A 26,460-nucleotide genomic window follows, 5' to 3' on the forward strand; every position below is an offset into this window, starting at 1 on the left:
TGTGTGATTCAGACTGTGTGTGTAAGAGAGAGAAAAAATGTGTGAAAGCAAGAGGCTGGTCAGGGAGGTGACTGGTGTGTGTGTGAGAGAGAGAAAGATTGGTCAGGGAGGTGACTGGTGTGTGTGTGTGTGTGTGAGAGAGAGAGAGAGAGAGACAGAAAGATGACTGGTATGTGAGTGACAGAAAGTGTGTGTGTGTGTGTGTGTGTGTGATAGACTAGTCATGGACCCTAAGGAAGAGGAGCGTCAGAACAGAGTTTCAGCAGCCATTGCTGCTTCTGGTGAGTGCTAAGGCCTACAAGGGAAAGGAGTAGGAGAGTTGCCAGAGAGGGTAAGTAAAGGTGGCTTTTTAAGTTTATCTTTCTTGATTGACTGCCATTTTAATTATTGGGTATTATGTAATGTGTCTGCTGTTTGAAATATTGTATTGGTGTTTAGGGAATTTTTAATAATTTTGTAAGTTTTTAATGATCGGATGTTATTCTATTTATCAGCTGTTTTATATTTATTATTCTAGGTTTAGAATTATTATTTTATATTACTTGAGAAATGTAAAATAGAAATGTGGAGACAAAAACTGAACTGGAAACAGCAAGTAGCCAGACTGAGTGTATGCTGTACAACAATGGGAAAACCAAAATCATTTTGATGGTCACTTTATTCTGTATTTGGTGAAGGTCTATCTGTGTTCTGCGTGTGTGACCCAGGGAAAGGTATTCTGCAAGCTTGTAGTTTCTGTATAGGGATCTATAGCAGCTTGGCTTCTTCTGTTTCCTCATAGGGCCTAGTTAAATATTTGTAGTGTTACCTTTTCATAGGTAGGGTTGTTACTGTTTGAATGAGTTTCATAATGCAGGTGTAACTTTTTGCGCATTAGTTTGTGCACACTATTGCAGATCATGGGAGTCTATTAGGTGCTATATTTCTTTTTCCATTTCTTCAGTTTTGCACTGCATGCAGAGTGGCTTTTTTGGATCTCCATTCCAGTTTGTCTCCATATTTGTAATTTGCGGTCTTTCTGTACTTGGTGAAGGTCGATTCTTTGTGTGTGACCGATGTGAAGTATTTTACTAGCATGTAGGCATTTGTATCCATATTATTTGTTGTGTTTTCTCAATAGGACATGTTTTGGTGGTAAATTACTGTTTTTTCATAAGGAGGGCTTTTGCGCATAAAAACTGTTTATGTTGCTGTTACTGAGATGACACCAGAAATATCTTTTTTGCATGGTAAATTGAAAGGGGAATGTCCTAGTTCTGTTCTGCACCCATTGTTGGGGGTCAGGGTGGATCCCATAGATACAGAGTATATGTTTACATTTAGCCCCGTGTTGGTCATATGTTCAGTGTGCCACGCATGTGAGAACCATCTGTCAGTTGTGTCCTGACAGAAAAAAGGTTGAGAACCACTGGGTTATAAAATACTCTTCACACGTGTATGTCTGCAGCTCATATCTTATGAGAGAGAGAGAGAGAGAGCCTCTTTTATAAGGCTTAGTCTGATACTCTATATAGGTCAAAAATTCTTTATCGATGTCAATTTTACAATGGATACCCCTGAATGTGTCTGTAACACCAGCCCCCCTAACCCAACCCACCTCTGAAAACTCTCCCTGAATCAGTGCCCAACGGCAGGGGAGCAAGACTGATACTTCACTTTCAATGCAAAGCCAGCATAGCTCTCTGCTTCAACGGCAGGGGAGAAAATTTGACACTTCACGCATATCCAGCATAGCTCTCTGCTTCTACGGCAGGGGAGCAAGACTGATACGTCACTTTCAATCTCTGCTTCAACGGCAGGGGGGAATGAAGAAAGGTGGATCTATATTCAGGCAACAGCCAACAAGGACAGAATTACATATTATCCCAGGACAAGCAGGATGCTAGTCCTCACATATGGGTGACGTCATTCACGGAGCCCTTAAGCGGGAAAAACTTCTGGCAAGTTTCTAGAAGCTTTTAACTGGCTGCCTGAGGCTACTGAGCATGCCCGGCATGCCATGATATTCCCTGCCACAGGGGTCTCACTTCAGTCTTCTTTTTTCCGCGCTGCTGACTGCATCGCGGTTCATAGGAGCCCTGTGAGTTAACTCACAACTACAAAAGTTTTATAACAATATTTGCCCTTTACGGGTCTCACTCGATTTGTCACCGGCTGGTGACAAAAACCATACGTTTTTCGCCAAGAGAAACACCGTATTCATCGACGGATGTCGACTGAAAAGACTTCGGGCTTCAAAAAGTGCCCGGCCTGCAACCGGACTATGTCGATAATGGACCCGCATGTCGAGTGCGTTCGCTGTCTTGGTGGAGACCATGACATCGCGGCTTGCACTCAATGCCAAGAAATGACGGTGAAAGGTAGGAAACTTCGTCACGAGAAGATGGCTCAAATTTTTCAAATTCAGACAACGCCATCGCCGACGACTTCCACAAAATCCTCACCGGTTGGCATAACAAAAAAGATCTTACTAAAGAAAAGGATTCCGGAGGGTTCCGGGGATGCCTCCTCTCCAACACCCTCCGCGTCATCGACAAGGTCGGTATCAGATACTCGTCCAAAACATAAGCACCGACGACACCGTTCAATTCCTCCATTACCTCTGCCGGAGGAACCGGTACCAAAAAAACAAAAAACTTCATCGACCTCCGTAACATCCGGACAGGAATCGATGCCATCGACATCGGTTACAGACTTAACCACATTGATTAAGCAGATAGTCACCGATGCCCTGAAGGAGAAAATACCGGCATCATCGCCTATGCCGACCTCTGTGTCAATGCCGACTGTCCAGTCGATGCCGACCACAGAGTCGATGCCGACATCGATGTCGATGCCGATACTGGCTACGGTGCCTATGGAAACAGCCCTGTCGATGCCGGCAGACCTGCCGAGGTTTTCAACAGCGATGCCGGCTACTCAGCCGATACCGGCGACCTCATCATCGCCGATATACGCAGTGACTTCCTCGATGCCATACTCTACCTCTGCGATGACAGTACCATTCCCGATGCCAGAGCCATCGATGACATCGATAATCTCACAAACCTCGATGACCACAATGGCTTCTAGACCCATTTCATCAATGGTTCCCATCTCCATGTTTACATTCCTTACTTCATCGATTCCAGCTACTTCCCAATCGATGCCTCAATACACTCTAGCTCCAACTAGAGCACCTCCACAAGGAAGAATTACTTCAACAAAAAAGGCATCAGGAAAATATAAACATACTTCCATGCCAGTTCCAGAAGCCTCTTCTGAGAGAAGATTACATGCAATACTCACTAAAAGGTATCAAGACCTTTTAGCATCCTTACCTACAGATCCTGAGGAAGAAGAAATGGAAGGTGAAGGCAGTGACGGTTCACCAGATTTTCAGGATCCCTTACAGGGACCATCAGGGATTTCCCCATCTAAAAGACTGGAATCTCATCATTACCAACATACATCAGACACATGGTCAGACACACAATCAGAGCATTCCTCAGAGGATTTTTTATCTGAGAATACTCCACCTCAAGCTAGAAAGCAGTCACCTCCAGAAGACCTGTCTTTTTCCTCCTTCATTCAGGAAATGTCCGAGTCCATCCCATTTCAACTCCAGGCCGAAAAAGATGAACGACAACAGACTTTGGAAATACTACAATTTGTAGATCCTCCAAAACATAATTTGGCCATCCCAGTGCATGAAGTACTTCTACAACTTCAGCAAAGAATATGGGAGCACCCTTGCACAACCCCTGGAGTAAACAGGAGAGTAGACTACGTATCTGGTCCAAGCAGCCCCAGGTTTTGAAAAACCTCAACTCCCTCACAACTCCCTAGTCGTAGAATCTGCTCAAAAGAAGTCACGCAGATCCAGAACACATGCTTCAATCCCTCCAGGGAAGGATAGCAGATTTTTAGACCTCATGGGGAGAAAAATTTACCAGGGAGCTATGCTGAACTCAAAGATTGCTGCATATCAGCTTTATATGACGCAGCACCAGAGAAATCTCTGGAAACAGATAGAAGAATTTCTACCATCCCTGCCTCAGCAACAACAAGAGGCAGCACAACAAATTGTACAGAAAGGCCTAGATGCTGGAAAGCACGAGGTAAGGGCAGCTTATGATGCTTTCGAAACCTCATCAAGAACTGCGGCATCTGGCATCAGCGCACGAAGATGGGCCTGGCTAAAGGCTTCAGATTTACGTCCTGAAGTCCAGGACAAACTAGTGGACCTACCGTGCCAAGGAGATAATTTGTTTGGCACAAAGGTGCAAGATGCTGTGGCAAAGCTTCGAGAACACTCAGAAACCTTGAAGCAACTCTCCACTTTGTCACATGACACTACTACTCATCCAACCCGCAGACCACCACATAGGGACACTAAGCGTCCATTCTACCGACCAAGGAGGTATTATCCTCAGGCCTCTAGATCACGACCTCCAAGGACTCAGCAACGTCCACAACAAAGACAGCAGCGGTCTACAAGGCCACAGCCTCCGCCTCAAACAGCTTCTACCTCGGGGTTTTGAAAATCATCCCAGAGTGCAGAGCCAACTACCCAATCCTTATCCCGAATTGCCAGTTGGAGGCAGAATTTCCCAATTTTACAAAGAATGGACAAACATTACAACAGATCAATGGGTCCTGTCCATTGTTCACCAAGGCTACCGCCTAGACTTCACATCTCTCCCTTGGGAGTTTCCACCACAAAACTCCCATCTAGAACATATTCCTCAATTGCAAACAGAATTATCTGCTCTTCTGAAATCAAGAGCGGTGGAACACGTACCACCCAATCAGAAGGGAAGAGGATTCTATTCCCGGTATTTCCTCATTCCAAAGAAAACCGGAGGCTTACGACCCATTCTAGATCTCAGAAATCTCAACAAATTTTAAGAAAAGAAAAATTCAGAATGGTGTCCCTAGGCACCATGCTTCCACTCATACAAAAAGGGGATTGGCTTTGTTCTCTGGATCTTCAAGATGCATACACTCACATTCCAATATCTCCCCCTCATCGCAAGTACCTCCGATTTACGGTAGGACATCAACATTTCCAATACAGAGTCTTGCCATTCGGCCTAGCCTCAGCTCCCAGAGTATTCACCAAATGCCTAGCAGTGATAGCAGGACATTTCCACAAGCAAGGTGTTCATGTTTTTCTTTATCTCGACGATTGGCTAATAAAAAGTCAGTCACAACAAGGAGCGCTAACTTCTCTACATTACACAATACAGTTACTTCACAAACTGGGATTTCTCATCAATTATCAAAAATCCCACCTGCACCCGTCTCATCTACTCCAATACATAGGAGCAGAATTAAACACAAACCTTGCACAAGCGTTTCTTCCAGAAGACCGTGCACAAACACTGTCCCAGTTGGCGTACTCCATATCCATACAACCACAAGTGACAGCTCATCAGTTTCTTATTTTACTAGGCCACATGGCTTCAACAGTTCACGTCACTCCTATGGCAAGACTTGCCATGAGACTCACCCAATGGACTCTTCGATCACAGTGGATCCAAGCCATTCAACCACTGCATTATCCAATCCAAGTAACCCACCAACTACGCTCCTCGCTACAATGGTGGACAAGCAAGGACAATTTGCGCAAAGGCCTACCCTTCCAAAAACCGATCCCTCAGATAACATTAACTACAGATGCCTCCACCTTGGGATGGGGAGCTCATGTAAACTCTCTTCAAACTCAAGGAACTTGGACAAAACTCGAAGCCACATATCAAATCAATTTTCTGGAACTTCGAGCTATACGTTATGCGCTACATGCGTTCAAAGACTGCCTTTCACACAAGACTGTGCTAATCCAGACAGACAATACTGTAGCCATGTGGTACATCAACAAACAGGGAGGTACGGGCTCGTATCTCCTTTGTCAGGAAGCGGCACAAATTTGGGACTGGGCCTTGAACCTCTCAATGTTCCTACAGGCCACTTACCTAGCAGGGATTCAAAATGTACTAGCAGACCGACTCAGTCGCCAGTTCCAACCACACGAATGGTCTCTGAATCCCTCAATAGCGACCAAGATATTCCAACGTTGGGGACAGCCAACAACAGACCTCTTTGCGTCGCATCTGAACCACAAGGTGGACGACTTCTGTTCTCTGCACAAACAGAGGAACCAACCAGCCAAGGACGCCTTTGCTTGCCCTTGGAACTCAGGTCTACTATATGCATATCCTGCAATACCGCTTATCACAAAGACGTTGGTGAAGCTACAACAGGACAAGGGGTCCATGATACTCATAGCCCCATATTGGCCTCGACAAGTATGGTTTCCCACACTGCTGGACCTGTCAGTCAGGGATCCAATACGCCTGGGAGTAACTCCCAATCTCATCACTCAAGATCAGGGTTGGTTGCGCCATCCCAACCTTCAATCCCTATCCCTGACAGCATGGATGTTGAAAGCTTAATCCTACAATCACTTAATCTTTCAACTAATGTTTCTCAAGTGCTTATAGCTTCACGCAAACCTTCCACCCGAAGGAATTACTCTTTCAAATGGAAACGGTTTACTGTCTGGTGCAAGCAAAACAATATTGATCCTTTCACTTGCCCCACAACTTCTCTTCTAGATTATTTGTACTATCTCTCAGACTCTGGTCTGCAAACATCGTCAATCAGAGTTCATTTGAGCGCAATCTCAGCTTATCATCACAAGATAGGAGATGCACCTATATCCACTCAACCTCTCGTCAGTAGATTCATGAGAGGTCTAACTCACCTTAAACCACCAATTCGGCCTCCAGTCATGCAATGGGACCTGAATCTGGTTTTAACAGGATTAATGCGTTCCCCTTTCGAACCCATAGATTCCTGTGAACTGAAATTTCTAACATGGAAAACTATTTTCCTCATAGCCATTACATCAGCTAGAAGGGTTTATGAGTTACAAGCACTTGTCACGTATGAACCTTATACAAAGTTTCTCCATGACAGAGTGGTTCTCCGAACACACCCAAAATTCCTTCCTAAGGTAGTTACGGAATTCCACTTAAATCAAACGATAGTTCTACCCACATTCTTTCCAAGGCCTCACTCTCACCAAGGCGAAAGAGCTCTACACACTTTGGACTGTAAACGTGCATTGTCTTTTATTTGAATCGCACTACGTCCCTCAGAAAATCCAATCAGCTTTTTGTCTCTTATGACCCAAATAAGCCAGGTAAAGCACTGGGTAAACATACTCTATCCAACTGGTTAGCAGATTGCATACAGTTTTGCTATGAAAAAGCAGGCCTTCCTCTCCAAGGGCGAGTAAAGGCTCATTCAGTAAGAGCAATGTCAACCTCAGTAGCACACTTTTGTTCAGTGCCAATCATCGACATTTGTAAAGCAGCAACATGGAGTTCTCTTCACACCTTTGCAGCTCATTACTGTTTGGACAAAGAAGGATGACAAGATTCAGCCTATGGACAATCTGTCTTAAAGAACTTGTTTCCAGTTTAAACCCAACTCCTTCTACAACCAACCTGCTGTGATCTTCGGCTGCATCATTTCCTCAACAAAGCATCACTGCTACCTGCATGGACAATGACTCAGCCTCTAGCTTGCTAATCACCCATATGTGAGGACTAGCATCCTGCTTGTCCTGGGATAAAGCAAAATTGCTTACCTTGTAATAGGTGTTATCCCAGGACAGCAGGATGTAGTCCTCACGGAACCCACCCGCCACCCCGCGGAGTTGGACCTCTGACTTTATTAATTTAATTTTGCTATCGCTTATTGCTACATACAAGACTGAAGTGAGACCCCTGTGGCAGGGAATATCATGGCATGCCGGGCATGCTCAGTAGCCTCAGGCAGCCAGTTAAAAGCTTCTAGAAACTTGCCAGAAGTTTTTCCCGCTTAAGGGCTCCGTGAATGACGGCACCCATATGTGAGGACTACATCCTGCTGTCCTGGGATAACACCTATTACAAGGTAAGCAATTTTGCTGTCTGGATAAACAGATAAGCATGGGTGTAGTTTGCTTATTGCGGTGGTTAATACCCCTAACTAACGTGCCGATATAGTAAAGTCCACGGGAAAGCGGCGCGCAGACAGGCCACTCTCCTGTGTGCGCGATTCAGTATTCAAATTAGGGCCGGCAGTAAAAATAGGTAAAAAGAGGCGCTAGGGACACTAGCGTGTCTCTAGCGCCTCTTTTTGGACAGGAGCGGCGGCTGTCAGCGGGTTTGACAGCTGACGCTCAATTTTGCCGGCGTCTGTTCTCAAACCCGCTGACAGCCAAGGGTTCGGAAACCGGACGCCGGCAAAATTGAGCGTCTGGTTTTCAAGCCGCGGGCCGACTTCAAATTCTTCTTTTTTTTTTTTAAACTTTTTGTAACTTTCGCCATAATATTAAGTCAGAGGGTGCACAGAAAAGCAATCTTTACTGCTTTTCTGTGCACTTTCCTGGTGCCCGTGTCCAGTTGCGGGTTAACAGTGCGCTCCGCCAGAGCGCACTGTATTGTATCGACCTGCTTTTAACTTGTGGACCTGCTTTTAACTTATGGACTTAGATGCAGTTCCAACACTGCTCTCTACATTAATGGCGGGGGTGGAAGGGAAATAGAATAAAAAAAAGGTTACTAAGAGCCAAGAGAAACAGATAAGTATGTATGAGAGAAAAAAAAGTGTGAAAGCTTGCTGGGCAGACTGGTTGGGCCGTTTGGTGGTCTTCTGCCGTCATTTCTATGTTTCATATATAGAGTATCAGACTGAGCCCTATAAAGAGGCTCTCTTCCTCTTCCACCCCCCCCCCCCCCCGACTGTTACGCCTTCCGAGGAGCTGTAGCAAAGTGGCATGCATAACATACACGTGACGGCTGAGGAAACTTAACAGCTATTTAAAATTTGCATAGCTCCCACAAGGCTTTTAAAATCTACTATTTAAAATTGAGTTTTACATGTGTAAATGCATTTTACCCATGTAAGTGGGCTTTTGAAAATTACTACAATATATACCATTGGATTGTCCATAGGATATTAAAGTGTAAGTGCTTTTTACAATTGCTACAATAGTATGTTACATTTAAACATGTACTTCTTTTAAAATTTCCCTTTATAATTATAGAGTTCAGATTTCCCTGTGCTAAACTGCTTAAAATGAAAAGGCTAGTTAACATGGGGAATCTTTCCTACCCCCTTTCTCCTCCCCCCAACACAGTTACATTTTTACTTTTAAAACTGAAGAAAAATGGGTTTGATGGAATTTTATGATGGAAAAAACAAGCAAGTAAATAGGATATCAAATTTGTTGGAACAATAGCAACCAGTGGAGTTGTTGCAAGTCTTTGCCTACCAGTAAACATTTTCAAGAGGGTTTTGGGACCCAGCAGTTTCCTCCTCTTCTTTTGGGTTTTGAACTCAATTGGAACTGGCCTGTATTAGACTTATAGCACAATGAGCTATCATTCACGCTACCAAAATATGGTGCGCCAGTTTTCATCCATCCACCTTCCAGCTCTGCCCAGGGGTCACAAAGCATGACTTACTCTGGAATCCAGCTAGCATGGACCCTATGTCTGGCCACTAGGTGTCACTGTTGAGCAAAGACAGACATTCCCAGGAGCAGAAACCCTATGTGGGAATTGAATGCAGGTCTTCTGTATGGCAGTGTGCAGCACGTGCCATTTGGCTGGCCTTAAACTATTGCTCTTATTATGCAAGTCAACATAGATTAAATGTTTGCTGGACAACTCAGCAGTGTTATTTGTCTGATCAGTGGTGACCAAAGCAGAAAAAAGTCAAATTCATGAAACAATTTGTGCCTTGATGTTACTAAGACGAGTTCATGATGGCCAGTATTATTTTTTACTACTTGAAACTCGTGTCTGCAGTACAGAGCAGTAATAGGTGCCAGAATATAATTTTTGATTAGAGAAGTGATTAGAATGTGAATTTGAAAAAGTTTTGCTAGCATGTCTGAAACTGCCATTCATGTCCTGTGAATGAGATTGATAGAAAATAGGACAGTGGACAGTCAACAGAAAAATTACAGGTGATCTAAAAGGTTTGTTTGGCGCCTCTTATCTTTACTTAAGAAAAAGTATATGGAAAATGTTTTTTGTGTGTACATAGTCCTTCCACTGTTTGATTCCAAGCTGCGAAACTTAGGCATTGGCTAGTCACATATTATTTTTTAAAAAATCATTTTTAAAATATTATCTTTGTAGATCGCAGCAAAGCAGAGATGGATCTCAAAGAACTAAGTGAATCTGTTCTCCAGCAGTCCACACCAGCACCACTCATTTCACCAAAACAACAGATTCGTACCAGATTCCAGCTCAATCTGGATAAAACAATAGAGAGCTGCAAACAACAGTTAGGTAAGGTATAAACAAATAGACATTACAGGAAGAGAGGGGCCAACATAGGGGCTAAGTGGCAGTACAGTGCTGCACTATAAGGGCGTGGATAGTAAAAAAAAATGTTTTCATGTCATTGTCATCATCTTGTTTTTAAATTTATAATGTTGCTTGTTTTTGCATGGACTGTATTTTTACCATACGCATACTTGAGTAAAAGCACATGCTAAATCGATATAACAAGACTAAACAAAATTTCTTTAGATTTTTGTTTCAGATGGGAAATGACAATGATGTAACTAATAGCATTTGTGTTATGTTTGAAAAAGACAGCACATTCTTATTGCATACTGCCATGCAGAGAGATCTGGATTTTATTTTCCAGTAGGGATGTGCAGACTTGAAAAATTGGTTTGGGTTTGTTTCATGGGTGCCTCACTTGGTTTCATTAGTTTTGGAAAAAAATAACTCTCTTCGTTCCATTTGTTTTTTGTTTTACATTGAAGTCAGTGGGAGATAGCCCCATTGACTTCACTATAAAAGAAAATTGAAGGCCCAGGCCTAGGCCTGGATCCAACTCCGGGGCCAGATTACAGTTGCTGAGGCCTGAGTCTGACACTGGGGCCTGGCCAGGTCATAGTCACTGAGACTCGGGCCTGGGCCTACGTCTCACCAAGGCTAGGTCACAGTTTCTGAGGCCCAGGCCTTGAGACTAGGCCTAGGTAAGATGCTGAGGGCGGGTCTCAGCCAGGTCATTGTCACGCTGGTGCCCAGCTGATGCCAGGTCCTGGTTGCCTGGGGTTATGCCTAGGCTTGACACTGGGGCGCAACCAAGGCTGGGTCTCAGTCGATCAAGCCCAGACCTTGGGCCTTCGCCTAGGACTGACACCAGAGCCTGTTTTAAGGCCAGGTCCTGGTTGGCAAAGCCAATGCTGTACAACAAAATGTAATTCGCCTTGGGGGAAAGTGCCGCAATAATGTGGTCATGGCGCCTCCTGAGAATGGAGGATGTCATTTGTAGTCTCTGGATCAAGCAAAGAAGACATTGGAAGGCCTGCTCCTGGGCTTAGTCCTCTGGCCTAGATCTAACCTAAACTTGGGCCCCAGTGATCGGATTCAGCATTGGGCCCAGGTCTAGGCCTGGGCCTTGAGCCGGTTCTTAGAAACCAGGATCCAGTCTTGGTTGGGCCCCATTGTTGGACTGGGCCTAGACTTCAGTGATTAGCACCCAGCCTCAGGCTTGGCCCTGGCGTGGAGTTAGGTGACTGGGGACTGGCGTAGGGCCTAGATCCAGCTCCCAGCTTTAGCCAGACCCTGGTATCAGTCCTAGGCTTAGGCCTCAAGTCTAGGTTTTGGTGACCGGGATCCATCCTTGGGCCGGGCGCCTTGGCATCGATGCTGGGCCTGGGTCTTGGGGACTTCGCCAAGATATGGTCCTGCCAGAAGCCTTCTTTTGTTTTTTTTGTTTTTTTGAGATGCAGATCAATATGAACATACATGAAAATTTTTGTGTATATTCAGCTGAGGCCTCATTTGTTGCATTTTTGGCATTCATTCCAAATGAATGCACATCCCTAATTTCCAATTTAGATCTTCCACTCCCTTGGTCAACCAGGGCTAAGTATGCTTCAGACTCAGATTTCATAATCTCTGTAAAGAAGGAGTCATAGTCACTGTGCAGTGGTGATACCTAGTGGCTGTATTTAAGGTCCATTTTTGCAGGGTTCCTGAATGATCCTGGTATGGCCCCCAGTCAGTGGGCTGTCGCTACTGTAGTCAGATTAAAGCAAATTAGGAGGGATTATTAAATGGGTAAAAAGTTCTTGGCTAGATACGAATGAAGGTCCATAGCTCCAGAACCTCAGCCCTGGCTCTGATTGAATTTTTAACTGAAAGGAACAGGAGAAAAGTGCCAGGTTAAAAAAAAAATTACAGGAAGAGGAACTCCATTTGAAATACAAAAACCTCCCATCATTTTCTTCCTGCTCCCTTGTCACAAATTATTGAACAGATAAACAGCAAAAGTGATAGATATGTAAGAATTTGATAGGTGCCCTGATGTGCACACTTCTGGTATGGTCCCCAAAACTGGAGTGAAACCACCACCTTGTTTCACATAAACCACCATTTTAAGTCCTTGCTGATCTGAGCTAGATTTGAATTGATGACTGAGATGAAAGATTCTGTGATGCTGTGATGAGTCCCTTGAGCCATTAAGTTCCCACTCAAGATGAATTCTAAAATGCAGATATTTTGGAACTAAAAAGGTGTAGTAATAGTTTTTCTATGACTGCTTGGGTCTCTTGGCTGTGCTCTAACATGCCCCTTTTTTGATTGCCAGATATTGCCAAACATGTTCTACTTGAACATTGTACAAATCAAGGCTGACTAATCTGATGGGAGGGAAGTGAATTATTTAATGAAAACTTAAATAAATTATATATCTTTAAATAAATGATTGGTCAACATTGTCAATTTATAATTTGGAGGACAAATCAGCTAGTACATGAATACAGTATTCAGTTCAACAAGCTAAAAAATTAAAGGTTCTATGCAGGTTCAATAGAGAACAATTTTGTGCAATGAATAAAGCATAACATTAGGAAATACTTTTTTTCATAGAAATGGTTGTGGATGCATAGAGTGCCCTCCTGGAGTAGATGGTAGAGGCTAAAACAATATGATTTGTGAGCCATCTGGAAACAGGGAAATATCTACAGTACCTGAATGTAATCCGTTTCAAAGGGCGTGAAAAAGCAGAGTATAAATCAAATAAATAATGTGCTTAAGAAAGGCATAGGATAACCATAGATAATTCTTAGATGCAAAAAAAGTGGAGAGAGTAGATTATAAGGATATAAGAAATGGCCATACTGGGTCAGACTTAGGATCCATCAAGCCCAGCATCTTGTTTCTAACCATGGCCAATCCAGGTTACAAGTACCCAAACATTAAGTAGATCCCATGCTACTAATGCCAGTAATTCACCAATTTGAGCGTTTTCAAGGGAAACCTTGTCTGGTGGTTTTTTGTACGGAGGTTTTTGATCAGGGTAACAGATTTGCAGTTATCCTTTTCTTCACCTCCGTCTATTATTCTTTTATTATTTTTAAAGATATTTCTGAAGATATTCACTTTTTTGTTTTTGTTTTTCTTATTTATTCTTAAAATCCCTTCTCCCCGGCTGCTTTACCGACCCACTACTATTTTTATTTCATACTTATCAAGGTCGCCGCCTTTGTTGATGTTCATGGGTACGGTGCTGCCTGTCCGACATTGGCCATGTTTTGGCACTGTGTGCCTGCTTCAGGGACTGCAGGAGAATTTACTGTGTCCTATATCGGGTTCACAGTATCCATATCACCTTCAACATATAAGTGTTTACTTATACAATATGTTATAAAAACATAATTTCAAATTGTTTTCAATTTTAAATCTATTCCCACCTTCTCAATGAACAATTACTTACTTTTCAATTTGACACGTGACAAATTGGTGAATTGATTAAAAAGGGAAAGAGGTTGGTTAGTGATCAGTGAATACTAATGCCAGTAATAGCAGTGGCTATTCCCTAAGTCAGCTTGATTAATAGCAGTTAATGGATTTCTCTTCCAGGAATTTATCCAAACCTTTTTTTAACCCAGTTACACTAACTGCCTTAACCACATCCTCTGGAAAGAAATTCCAGAGCTTAATTGTGCGCTGAGTGAAAAATAATTTTCTCTGATTTGTTTTAAATGTGCTACTTGCTAACTTCATGGAGTGCCTCCTAGTCCTTCTATTATCTGAAAGAGTAAATAACCAATTCACATTTTCCTGTTCTAGACCTCTCATGATTTTATAGACCTCTATCATATCCCCCCTCAACTAATTAGCAACTAATAATTAGAAGTCCGAGTACAGACGCAGATGTTCATGTAACCAGTTCTATCAGGCAGCTTGTGATGATAGACCCAGCTGCTGATTCTATCTGACAAGTTGCAAGTACAGTAATAATTAGAAGTCCTAGCAGAAACACAGGTGCTCATGTAGCCAGGTCTAACTGGCAGAGGCTTGGTGTGTCTTGTGTTGACTGGATCAATGTTGTGAATTGGTGGTGATGGGATGCCACTAAGAAAAGCTGTGGGGATCTAGAAGGCCAGATGTCCGCGTAACAGCTGCATTGATATTTGTAGCTGTTCACATTTTTGTGAGACCTTGTGGTTGGTCATAGGAGAGCAGGGGTGCTGGATGTTGTCTCAAAAGGGGATCTTGCATTTTCAGTTTCCAGGGGAGATGGAGTTCAATGGAGGAAGATGACCAAAACTGTCCTGGATAATGAGGGTTTCCTAGCATGTAGCAGATGGACTCAAAACAAATGGGTATAGTGTGCTCGTGCTAGCAGTTGGAGACGGATCTGACGTCAGCACGGGTACATATACCCCCACAGGAAGTAAAGCAATTCAGTAATTTCCGTCTCCAAAGCAGTTTGGAGCTACCCACGCTCGCTGAGCGTGTTTTCCAAATTCTATCGACTAAATTCTTAGAAGAAATCTACTGAAGACAAGCCCCGCACTCCTGTGGTGATACCAGGCGGTCACTCACCCAGATGAGTTTCCCGAGCTGACTTCCGTGGTCCCTCGGAGGTAGGAGCCTCGGTCCAGTGGCCGGTTCGCGGCAGGGACCCAGCCCCCGAGTGAGAAGGGCTCGGGCGTGGCTTGGCCCCCTTGCGGTTCGGGCGCAGCCTAGAGGCAGCCTCGGTCCCGGCGTGGACTTGGCCCCCGAGCGGTTCGGGCGCGGCCTAGAGGCAGCGGGTGCACTTCCTTAAGCGCGGCGGTGAAGGTATTCCCCTTTCCCCCCGCAGCCGGAGACCGCCCGGGTCGCAGCCGGGAAGCGCCGAAGACAAGGTAAGGCGTACATCTTCACTTGGTCTCCGAGGAAGTGTGGACTAACTGGGCCTGCCTACGAGGCCGCCCGCCTGGGAGGTCGCCATTTTTTGCCTGCCTACTTCTCTTTTCTAATTAAGCGCTTTTTGCTTGCTGAATGCACGTTGTGAGCGCACGCGATAGGCGCACGTTGTGAGCGCACGCGATAGGCGCACGTTGTGAGCGCACGCGGTAGGCGCACGTTGTGAGCGCACGCGATAGGCACATGTTTTTGGCGCACGCTACTAGGATACACGCACATATGCTAAGACGCCCGTTGATAGGCGCACATTATAAGACGCCTGCTATAGGTGCACTGTTTATAAGACGCCCGTTCATAGGCGCACTGTTTATAAGACGCCCCGTTGATAGGCGCACTGTTTATAAGATGCCTGCTATAGGCGCACGTTTATATAAGGCGCATGTTTATGTAAGACGCCCGTTCATAGGCGCACTGTTCATAAGACGCCCGTTCATAGGCGCACTGTTCATAAGACGCCCGTTTATAGGCGCACGTTTTTAAGGCGCCCGTTCATAGGCGCAGGCTGTTACGCGCCTGGGTTAGGCGCACATCGTAGGACGACACCGCATTTGAGGCAAATGGAGCGTAAGAAGGCCTCTGCGTCTGCAGAGCTGGCACCCCCAGAATCAGGCATGAACGCTCTAAGCCTCTGCTCAGCATGCAATCTTAGAGCCACACAGAGCGAGGAAGCAGACTCCCTATGTGCCCAATGTGAGGAAGCCATGGCAGTCCCAGGACAGGACCTGTCTCAGCCCAGCGGTTCCGTAGAGAACACTCCGGACTTAGCAGGCCGCGGCGAGCAGCCAGGGAATCCAAGAGACCTGGTATCCCTGCGGCCAGATCTGGCTTCGCTTTCCTGGGTGGAATTGTTTAAGGGGATTCACGCCTTTGTCCAGAATGCAGTCTGCTCCTCGGATGGGTCTTTCCATCCTGGTTGATCCGGTCCCTGGACCCTCGAGACCTAGGCGCAGCCATTCACCACCCGACAGCCCCAATCATGGGGATTCGGATTATTCACAGGTAAGTGAGGAGCCCCCTGAAGAGAATGAACTTCCCTCGGAGATAGAACCATATCGGACCATGAAACGCTTCTTTCGGAAAGAAGATCTGCCGGGCCTGGTCTCACAATGCCTATCGGAGCTGGCCATTCCGGGCCAGGACCCCCCAGGGGTCCCTGTACAGAACCCTCTGCTACAAGGCCTGCGCCAATCGGCTCACCACTTTCCCCTCCTACAAGCAGCACAGCAGCTAATTGAGCTGGAATGGAAGGCACCGGAGGCCTCATTCAAAGGGGGTCGGGCCTTGTCTGGCATGTACCCTCTAGATCCGACAGCCAAGGAACTGCTGGCGTGCCCCAGGGTAGACGCCATAATTAACGCAATTGTGAAACGCACCACCATTCCGGTGGAGGGGGGAGCGGCTCTCAAGGATGCGCATGACCGCCGCATGGACACCATTCTGAAACAAGCCTTTGAGGTAGCAGCCATATCCCTTCGAATCGCGACTTGCTGCACCGTGGTGACGCGCTCCTGTTTATCACAGGCAAGAAATAACACCCCGGGAGAGGCCATGGAATCGGCTCTCGCATTTCTCACTGACACAGCCTCCGATCTCGTCCGTACGGCAGCCAAGGGAGTGTCCTCCTCAGTGGCAGCCAGAAGACAGCTTTGGCTACGCAATTGGGCGGCCGACTCGTCCTCCAAGACTCGACTCACAAGAATGCCCTTTAAGGGGTTCCCTACTATTCGGCAGCGACCTTGAGAATTGGGCTACTAAATGGGGTGCTTCTCCGTTACCCCGTCTACCAGAAGACAGGTCAAGGAGGAACCAGCGTTCTGTTTCTAGACCATCCAGGGGTAGAAACTCGGAGCACTTCAACCCTTACCGGTCTCGCTATCAAGCACCTCGTTCTCAGGCCAGGAATCAGCCCTTTCGGGCTAAGCACACCAAGAAGGGAACCGGCCCGGGTTCTGGCCCCGGCCGTAACCCACAATGACAATCAGCCGACCCATCCGAGGGTAGCAGCCATAGGGGGCAGGCTAACCTTCTTCTACCGCAGGTGGGTCGAGATCACTTAGGACCAGTGGGTCCTCACCATCATCCGGGAAGGATATTACCTGGATTTCTTTCTGTTTCCACCGAACAAGTTTGTGGAATCTCCTTGTTCGCCACTCAAGGCAGTGGCACTAGAAGTGACCTTGCAGAGGCTCCTGGCCCTAAAAGCCATAATCCAGGTACCTGCGGAAGAGGTACCTTCTGGGCATTATTCCATTTATTTCATAGTACCCAAGAAGGAGGGCACCTTCAGGCCCGTCCTGGACCTCAAGTCAGTCAACCGACACCTACGGGTCCCCAGCTTTCGCATGGAAACTCTACGGTCTGTCAAGAATTCAGTACAGCCAGGGGAGTTTCTCACCTCCCTAGATCTGTCAGAAGCCTACCTGCATATCCCAATTCATCGGGATCATCAGCGCTATTTATGCTTCAAAGTCCTGAATCAACACTTCCAGTTCCGGGCCTTACCCTTCGGTTTAGCCATCGCGCCGCGGATCTTTACCAAGGTAACAGTTGTAGTGGCAGCGGCACTCAGGAAGGAAGGAATCCTCGTCCATCCCTACCTGGACGATTGGCTGATCAAGGCTAAGTCACTGGAAGAGAGTCACTGGGCAACCAACAGAGTTATAGCTCTTCTGGAAAGCCTAGGATGGGTAGTCAACATAAAGAAGAGTTCCCTACAGCCATCCCAGTTGCTGGAATACCTAGGGGTCCAATTCGACACCCAGGGAGACAAGGTCAGCCTGACCTCCAAGAGAAAGTCAAAACTCCGGACTCATCTGCAGGTCTTGCTGAGCGCCAGCCGGCCCACAGCTCGAGATTATCTCCAAGTCCTCGGCCTCATGGCATCCACCCTGGAGGTGGTGCCATGGGCGCGGGCTCATATGAGACCATTGCAACGTGCCCTTCTATCTCGATGGAGTCCGCGATCACAGGACTACACCATACACCTGCCTCTACCAGCCAGAGTGCGGAATCAACTACGCTCGTGGTTATGGCCCGGCCACTTGACCCGGGGGTCAAGAATGTCCTCCCCAACCTGGATTCTGCTCACCACAGATGCCAGCCTGAATGGATGGGGAGCGCACTGCGAGGAGCTCACCGCCCAAGGACGGTGGACCAGAGAAGAGTCAAGATGGAATATCAACCGACTAGAGGCACGGGCAGTCAGGCTGGCGTGCCTGCGATTTGCCCACAGACTTCGCGACAGAGCGGTCAGAGTGATGTCAGACAACGCCACCACAGTGGCATACATCAATCGACAGGGCGGCACCAGAAGCCAACAGGTGTCCCTAGAAATAACTCCCCTGATGATTTGGGCAGAGGCCAATCTTCAGGACATCTCCGCCGTACACATCGCCGGGAAGGACAACACTGCAGCAGACTTCCTCAGCAGAGAAAGCCTAAACCTGGGAGAATGGCAGCTGTCACCCACAGCCTTTCAGATAATTGTGGATCACTGGGGGACGCCAGCCATGGACCTATTAGCAGACAGGTCCAGTGCTCAAGTTCCCAGATATTTCAGCCGCAGGCGGGATCCTCGAGCTCAGGGGATCGATGCCCTGGTACAGCCGTGGCCTCAGGGGACCCTACTATATGCATTTCCTCCATGGCCCCTGTTGGGCACCATTGTTCACAGGATTCAGCAACACAGAGGTCTAGTTCTTCTAGTGACCCCGGACTGGCCAAGAAGACCCTGGTCCGCAGACATGAGAAGACTACTGGCAGGGAATCCTCTACCTCTGCCTCCATACCGGGACCTGCTACGGCAAGGCCCCATCCTCCACAAGGATCCAGCTCAATTCTCTCTTACGGTCTGGCCATTGAGAGGGCTAGACTGAAGAAAAGAGGATGCTCAGAGCTGGTGATAGATACACTCCTCCGAGCATGCAAGTTCTCCACATCACTAACATATATCAGGATCTGGAGAATCTTTGAAGCCTGGTGCGATTCTCACAGCACAAATCCGCATACCGCACAGATTCCTATCATTTTGGACTTCCTACAAGATGGACTTCAGAAGGGTCTCTCTCTCAGCTCCATCAAGGTACAGGTAGCAGCGCTGTCTTGCTACGGTCCCAGATGTGACTGCAAATCCATTGCCCAGCACCCAGACGTTTCACGCTTCCTGATAGGAGTTAGACACATTCGCCCGCCACTGAAGTGGCCAGTGCCCTTGTGGAACCTTAACCTGGTATTGGAATTTCTAGCGGGATCAGCCTTCAGGCCCCTTCGAGGCCTGTCTCTCTGTTTGTTAACCTTGAAGATGATGTTCTTGCTGGCTGTGTGTTCAGCACGCCGCATCTCAGAGCTACAAGCACTATCCTGTCGTGATCCATTTCTCAGAATCACTCCAGAGGCCATCCATCTTCGTACAGTTCCTTCTTTTTTTACCCAAAGTGGTCTCACACTTTCACCTCAACCAAACCATATCCTTGCCTACCACAGAAGGTTTGAAGAAATCGGAAGAAGGTCAAATACTACGTCATCTCGACATCGGCAGACTGCTGTCCAGATATCTGGAAATGTCAGAAGCAGTACGAAAGACGGACCACCTGTTCATCCTGCCCAGCGGGAAGAAACAAGGGGAAGCGGCCTCACGGCCTACCATCGCCCACTGGATTAAAGAAGTTATCAAGGCAGCCTACGTAGAGGCAGGAAAACCACCACCTCTACAGGTCAAGGCTCATTCTACCAGAGCACAATCAGCCTCTTGGGCAGAAGCTAAGCTGCTGTCGCCTGCAGAGATATGTAAAGTGGCGACGTGGTCCTCCCTCCATACCTTCTCCAGATTCTACCGTCTGGATGTTCAGGCCAGGGAGGACACAGCATTTGCGAGGGCGATCCTACACGGTCCTCGGGCAGCCTCTCTCCCAGTCCGGGACTAGCTTTTGTACATCCTATTTGTTTTGAGTCCATCTGCTACACGCTAGGAAAAGTTAAGATTACTTACCTGGTAATCTCCTTTTCCTTAGTGTATGCAGATGGACTCAGCATCCCGCCCGGCTGCTGGTATACATGGGGAATCGCTGACTCACGGTAAGCCATGTTTTGCTTATAATAGGGCTTCCACCCTGCTGGGTGTCGATGCTTTCCGGTTGAGAACATTGGCGGTCTCCAGCTACCATCAATTGGTCAGGGTAATCCTGCTGATTAATCAATCGGTCAGTACACATATAGCTATAACAGCTTTGCAAGGAAGATTACTGAATTGCTTTACTTCCTGTGGGGGTATATGTGCCTGTGCTGACGTCAGATCCATTTCCAACTGCTAGCACGAGCACACTATACCCATTTGTTTTGAGTCCATCTGCATACACTAAGGAAAAGGAGATTACCAGGTAAGTAATCTTAACATTGCTCTTCAAGTGGTCAGACTGTATAGCTAGCAGCTGGCATATATTCTTGGCAGTGTAGACAGGAGTAACAGACCTGATTGGATGGATTAGCTCAGGGGTAGGCAACTCCTGTCCTTGAATGCTGTGAACAGGTCTGGTTTTCAGAATATCCACAATAAATAGGCATGTCATAAATTTGCATGCTCTGCCTCCATTGTAAACAGCTACCTTTCATGCATGTTTATTGTGGATATCCTTAAAACCAGACCTGTTTATGGTACTAGAAAACCAGCATTATCTACCTCCGGACTAATTGGTCTTTTTCTGCCATCATCTGTTATGTTGCAAAGGATTGGTAGAGTGATCTCCATATTAATGCTTTCCTAGCGTGTAGCAGATGGACTCAGGACCAATGGATAGTGTATTCATGCTAGCAGTTGGAGACGGATCAGATTTCAATCTGACGTCAGCACCTAGTACATATACCCCTGCAGGAAGTGCAGATTCTCAGTATTTTTCCGTCTCCAAAGCAGTTAGGAGCTATCTTCATGCTCGCTGAGCGTTCTACCAAATTTAAAGAAAAAAAAAAATCCTACCTGAAGACAAGCCCCGCACTCCTGCGGTGATACCCTCAGGTCCCTCCCCCAGTTGAGTTTCCCCGAGGTGATTTCCGTGGTCCCTCGGAGGTAAGAGCCTCGGTCCGGTGGCCAAATTGTGGCAGGGACCTAGCCCCCGAGCGAGAAGGGTTCGGGCGCGGCATAGAGGCAGCCTCGGTCCGGAGCCGAATCGCGGCGAGGACTTAGCCCCCGAGCGAGAGGAGTTCGGGCGTGGCTGAGAGGCAGCGGGTGCACCCCCTCGAATGCGGCAGTGAAGGTATTTACCCTCTCCCCCCGCAGCCGGAGACCACCCTGGTCACAACCGGGAAGCGTCGAAGACAAGGTAAGGCGCACAACTTCTATTTAACCGGTCTCCGAAGATCGAGGAGGAACAGGGTCTGTCCACGTGGAGACCCTCCAAGGAGGTCGCCATATTGCCCGCACGCTCGCCGTCGTAACTGGGCGCGTATTATAGGTGCCCAAAAATAGTTGGGCGCCTACTTAAGCTAGGCGCCCAAGGATTGGGCACGTATTATAGGCGCCGATAATTGAGCACGTATTACAGGTGCACATAATTGGGCGCGTATTACAGGCGCACAATATTGGGCGCACATTCCTAGGCGCACATTAAAAAAAAAACAAAAAAACTTCCGCACATAAGTTTCGCGCACAGTACAAAGCGCATAATTATGGCTTGGAGCACACCGGCGCGCATATATCAGACGCAATGGATCGCATAAGAGCACACGCGTCCACAGAAGCGGCACCTCCAGAATCAGGCATAAAAGCTCTAGGCCTCCTCCCAGCATGCCACATCAGAGCCGCACAGAGCGAGGAAGCGGACGCCCTATGCGCACACTGTGAGGAGGCCCTGGGAGATCCAGGCCAGAGCCAGTCCCACCCGGGTCCCAGTACTAGCTCCTCACGGGGCACCCCGGACCTAGCTGGCCCCAGTGATTCCATCCCACAGATGGGGAACCCAAGGAAACCGGCACCCTTCAACCTAGATCGGGCTTCGATCTCCTGGGTGGAGCTTTTTAAAGGGATTCACGCCTTTGTTCAGATGCAGACTGAACCCCGGGCCGGCCATCCATATGCACCGGAAGATCCTCATGCCCCAGGACCCTCGAGGCCTAGAGATAGGCTCCCACCACCCAGAAGCCCCACCTACGGGGAAACGGATTTCTCTGAGGAAGAAGTTGAGCCCCTTGAGGAGGGAGAACTCCCCTCGGGGACGGAGCTGCATCGAACCATGAGACACTTCTTCTCAAAGGATGAGCTTCCGGACCTGCTATCTCAATGCTTGTTGGAACTCGCTATCCCGGGCCAAGGCACCCCAGGGGAACCTAGAATGAACCCCCTGCTGGAGGGCCTTCGACAGACGTCCCACCATTTCCCCCTCTTACAGGCAGCACAACAGCTAATTGACCTGGAGTGGAATGTGCCAGAATCTTCATTCAAAGGGGGTCGAGCCTTATCGGCCATGTAACCCCTGGACCCAGCAACCAAGGAGCTTCTGGCATGCCCCAAGGTGGATGCCATAGTGTGCGCGGTCGCCAAGCGCACCACCATACCAGTGGAGGGAGGAGCGGCCCTCAAGGACGCACACGACCGACTCCTGGAAGCCATACTGAAACAGGCCTTTGAGGTGGCAGCCATGTCTCTACAAATTGCGACCTGCTGTACAGTGGTGACACATTCCTGTTTATCCCAAGCCAGGAACAGCACCCCGGGAGAAGACATGGAACCGGCACTTTCGTTCCTCACTGACGCTGCCTCCAACCTAGTACGCACGGCAGCCAGAGGAGTGTCATCCACAGTGGCAGCCAGGAGACAACTCTGGCTGCGAAATTGGTCGGCTGACGCCTCCTCCAAGACACGTCTCACAAGAATGCCCTTCAGGGGATATCCTCCTGTTCGGCAGCAAACTAGAGAAGCTGGCTAACAAATGGGGCGACTCTCCAGTACCTCGTCTACCAGAAGACAAGATGAAGAGAAACCAGCGTCCCTTTCCAAGGCCCTCCAGAGGCAGAAGCTCACAGCGCTTCAACCCTTACAGGAACAACTACCAAGCGCCCCGCCCTACGGGCAGGAACCAGTCCTTTCGGAACAAACAAAGCAGGAGGGGAACCAGCTCAGGTCCAGGCCCCAGCCACACCCCACAATGAGATTCAGCCGACCCATCCAAGGGAAGAAGCCATAGGGGGCAGACTAACCCTATTCTACCGCAGATGGGTTGAGATAACTTTGGACAAGTGGGTCCTAGCCATCATCAGAGAAGGGTACTACCTGGACTTCCTTCGAACCCCTCCGGACAAGTTCGTGGAATCTCCCTGCCACGACCCCCTCAAGAGGGCGGCAGTGGAAGCTACTCTGTCCAGACTCCTGACCCTAGAGGCCATAACCCCGGTACCAAAACAGGAAATAAATTCCGGGCATTACTCCATTTACTTCATCGTACCCAAGAAAGAAGGTACGTTCAGATCCATCCTGGACCTCAAGTCGGTCAACCGACACCTAAAGGTCCCAAGATTTCGAATGGAAACCTTGCGATCAGTCATACATGCAATACAGCCAGGAGAATATCTCACATCCCTGGATCTGTCGGAAGCCTACTTGCACATCCCAATCCATCAGGAACACCAGCGCTACCTACGCTTCAAGGTCCTGAATCACCATTATCAATTCCGGGCACTACCCTTCGGGTTAGCCACTGCACCGCGGACCTTCACCAAGGTAATAGTAGTGGTGGCGGCGACACTCAGGAAGGAGGGAATCCTTGTTCATCCTTACCTGGACGACTGGCTGATCAGAGCAAAATCACCGGAGGAGAGCCACCGAGCAACCAACAGAGTCATAACTCTACTGGAAAGCCTAGGATGGGTAGTCAATACCAACAAGAGCTCCCTACAGCCATCGCAGTCGCTGGAATACCTAGGGGTCCGATTCGACACCAAGGAGGACAAGGTCAGTCTGACCCCCACAAGGAGATCAAAGCTGCGGGACCGACTACAGACCCTGCTGAGCGCCACCCGGCCCACAGCATGGGATTACCTACAAGTCCTCGGTCTAATGGCATCCACACTGGAAGTGGTACCATGGGCGCGAGCCCACATGAGACCCTTGCAGCGCTCACTCCTATCTCAGTGGAGGCCACGATCCCAGAACTACACCGTGCATCTACCTTTACCGACCAGAGTGCGGACCCAGCTAAGGTGGTGGCTGCAATCCAACCACATGAGCCGGGGATCAAGAATATCCTCCCCGACCTGGACCCTGCTCACCACAGATGCCAGCCTACACGGATGGGGAGCACACTATGAAGAGCTAACCGCCCAAGGGCGGTGGAACAAAGTCGAGTCGGGGTGGAACATCAATCGATTAGAGGCACGGGCAGTCCGGCTAGCCTGCCTACGGTTTGCCCACAGACTTCGAAAGAAAGCGGTCAGAGTGATGTCTGACAACGCCACCACGGTGGCCTACATCAACAGGCAGGGCGGAACCAGAAGCCAACAGGTATCCTTAGAAATAGCCCCCCTGATGTCCTGGGCGGAAGCAAATCTCCAGGACATCTCCGCCGTCCACATCGCCGGGAAGGACAACACTACGGCAGACTTCCTCAGCAGGGAAAGCCTAAACCCGGGAGAATGGAAGCTGTCAACCACAGCCTTCAAGATGATAGTGGATCGTGGGGGACCCCAGTCATGGATCTTCTGGCAAATAGATCCAACGCCCAAGTACCCAGATACTTCAGTCGCAGGCGAGATCCGCAGTCACAAGGGATCGACGCCCTGGTACAGACCTGGCCACCTGGGACCCTCCTATACGCCTTTCCCCCATGGCCCCTGCTGGGCACAATCATCCACAAGGCTCAGCGACACAGAGGTCTAGTTCTTCTGGTGGCCCCGGACTGGCCAATAAGACCCTGGTACGCAGACATGAGAAGACTACTGGCAGGGGACCCTCTACCCCTACCCCCAAACAGGGACCTACTACAACAAGGTCCCATCCTTCACGAGGATCCAGCTCAATTATCTCTTACGGTCTGGCCATTGAGAGGGCCCGACTGAGGAAGAAGGGATACTCGGGGGCAGTAATAGATACCCTCCTCCGAGCACGCAAGTTCTCCACATCGCTAACATATATAAGGATCTGGAGAGTATTTGAGGCCTGGTGCGAAGATCACAACATCTAACCACAATCCTCTAAAGTCCCCATAATTTTGGAATTCTTACAGAATGGACTCCAGAAGGGCCTGTCCCTCAACTCTTATCAAGGTAGAGGTTGCAGCGCTGTCATGCTACGGCCCCAGGAACAAGGGCGACAGCATAGCTGTGCACCCAGACATATCAGTTTCCTGAAAGGGGTCAAACACATTTGCCCACCACTAAAGTGGCCAGTGCCCCTGTGGAACCTCAACCTCGTCCTGGAATTCCTAGCGGGACCCGCCTTCAGACCCCTCCGAGGCCTGTCTCTCCGTCTACTAACCCTAAAGATGGTTTTCTTGCTGGCCGTATGTTCAGCCCGCCGCATTTCAGAGCTACAAGCACTGTCCTGCCGTGATCCATTTCTCAGAATCACCCCGGGGACCATCCATCTACGCACGGTCCCCTCCTTCCTCCCCAAAGTGGTTTTGTACTTCCACCTCAACCAAACCATTTCATACCAACGTTGGAAGGTTTGAAGAAATCTGAAGAAGGCCGGTCTCTACGCCATCTCGACATCGGCAGACTATCCAGATACCTGGAAATGTCAGAACCAGTACGAAGAAGAAACAAAGGGGAAGCGGCCTCACGGGCAACCATTGCTCGCTGGATCAAATAAGTCATCAAGGCGGCCTACGTAGAAGCTGGAAAACCACCACCTCTACAGGTCAAGGCCCATTCCACCAGAGCCCAGGCGGCCTCCTGGGCAGAAACCAGAATGCTGTCACCTGCCGAGATCTGCAGGGCGGCAACGTGGTCCTCCATCCATACCTTCTCCAGATTCTACCGTCTGGATGTCCAGGCTCGGGAGGACACAGCATTTGCAAGAGCAATCCTTATTGGACCACGGGCAGCCTCCCACCCAGTTCGGGAGTAGCTTTTATACATCCCATTGGTCCTGAGTCCATCTGCTACACGCTAGGAAATGGGGAAATTACTTACCTGATAATTTCGTTTTCCTTAGTGTAGACAGATGGACTCAGCAGCCCACCCTCGGCTGCCGTCATACATGGTCGTTCATCGA

General features: G+C 48.3%; 1 protein-coding gene across 9 annotated transcripts in view; it reads left to right on the plus strand.

The window, feature by feature from the left end:
* Positions 1–26,460, plus strand: part of ZMYND8 (zinc finger MYND-type containing 8) — a 423,241-nt gene that overhangs the window by 333,453 nt on the left and 63,328 nt on the right. For all 9 annotated transcript variants that reach the window (XR_003858448.1, XM_029614639.1, XM_029614638.1 and 6 more), the window contains one exon: positions 10,185–10,337. Coding sequence is in view for 8 of the 9 variants with exons in the window: in XM_029614639.1 (XP_029470499.1) it covers positions 10,185–10,337 (153 nt within the window). In the remaining variant the exon portion in view is untranslated. The remainder of the gene's footprint in view (positions 1–10,184; positions 10,338–26,460) is intronic.

This window comes from Rhinatrema bivittatum, chromosome 8 (genome assembly GCF_901001135.1).
Source record: "Rhinatrema bivittatum chromosome 8, aRhiBiv1.1, whole genome shotgun sequence".
Classification (NCBI taxonomy): domain Eukaryota; kingdom Metazoa; phylum Chordata; class Amphibia; order Gymnophiona; family Rhinatrematidae; genus Rhinatrema; species Rhinatrema bivittatum.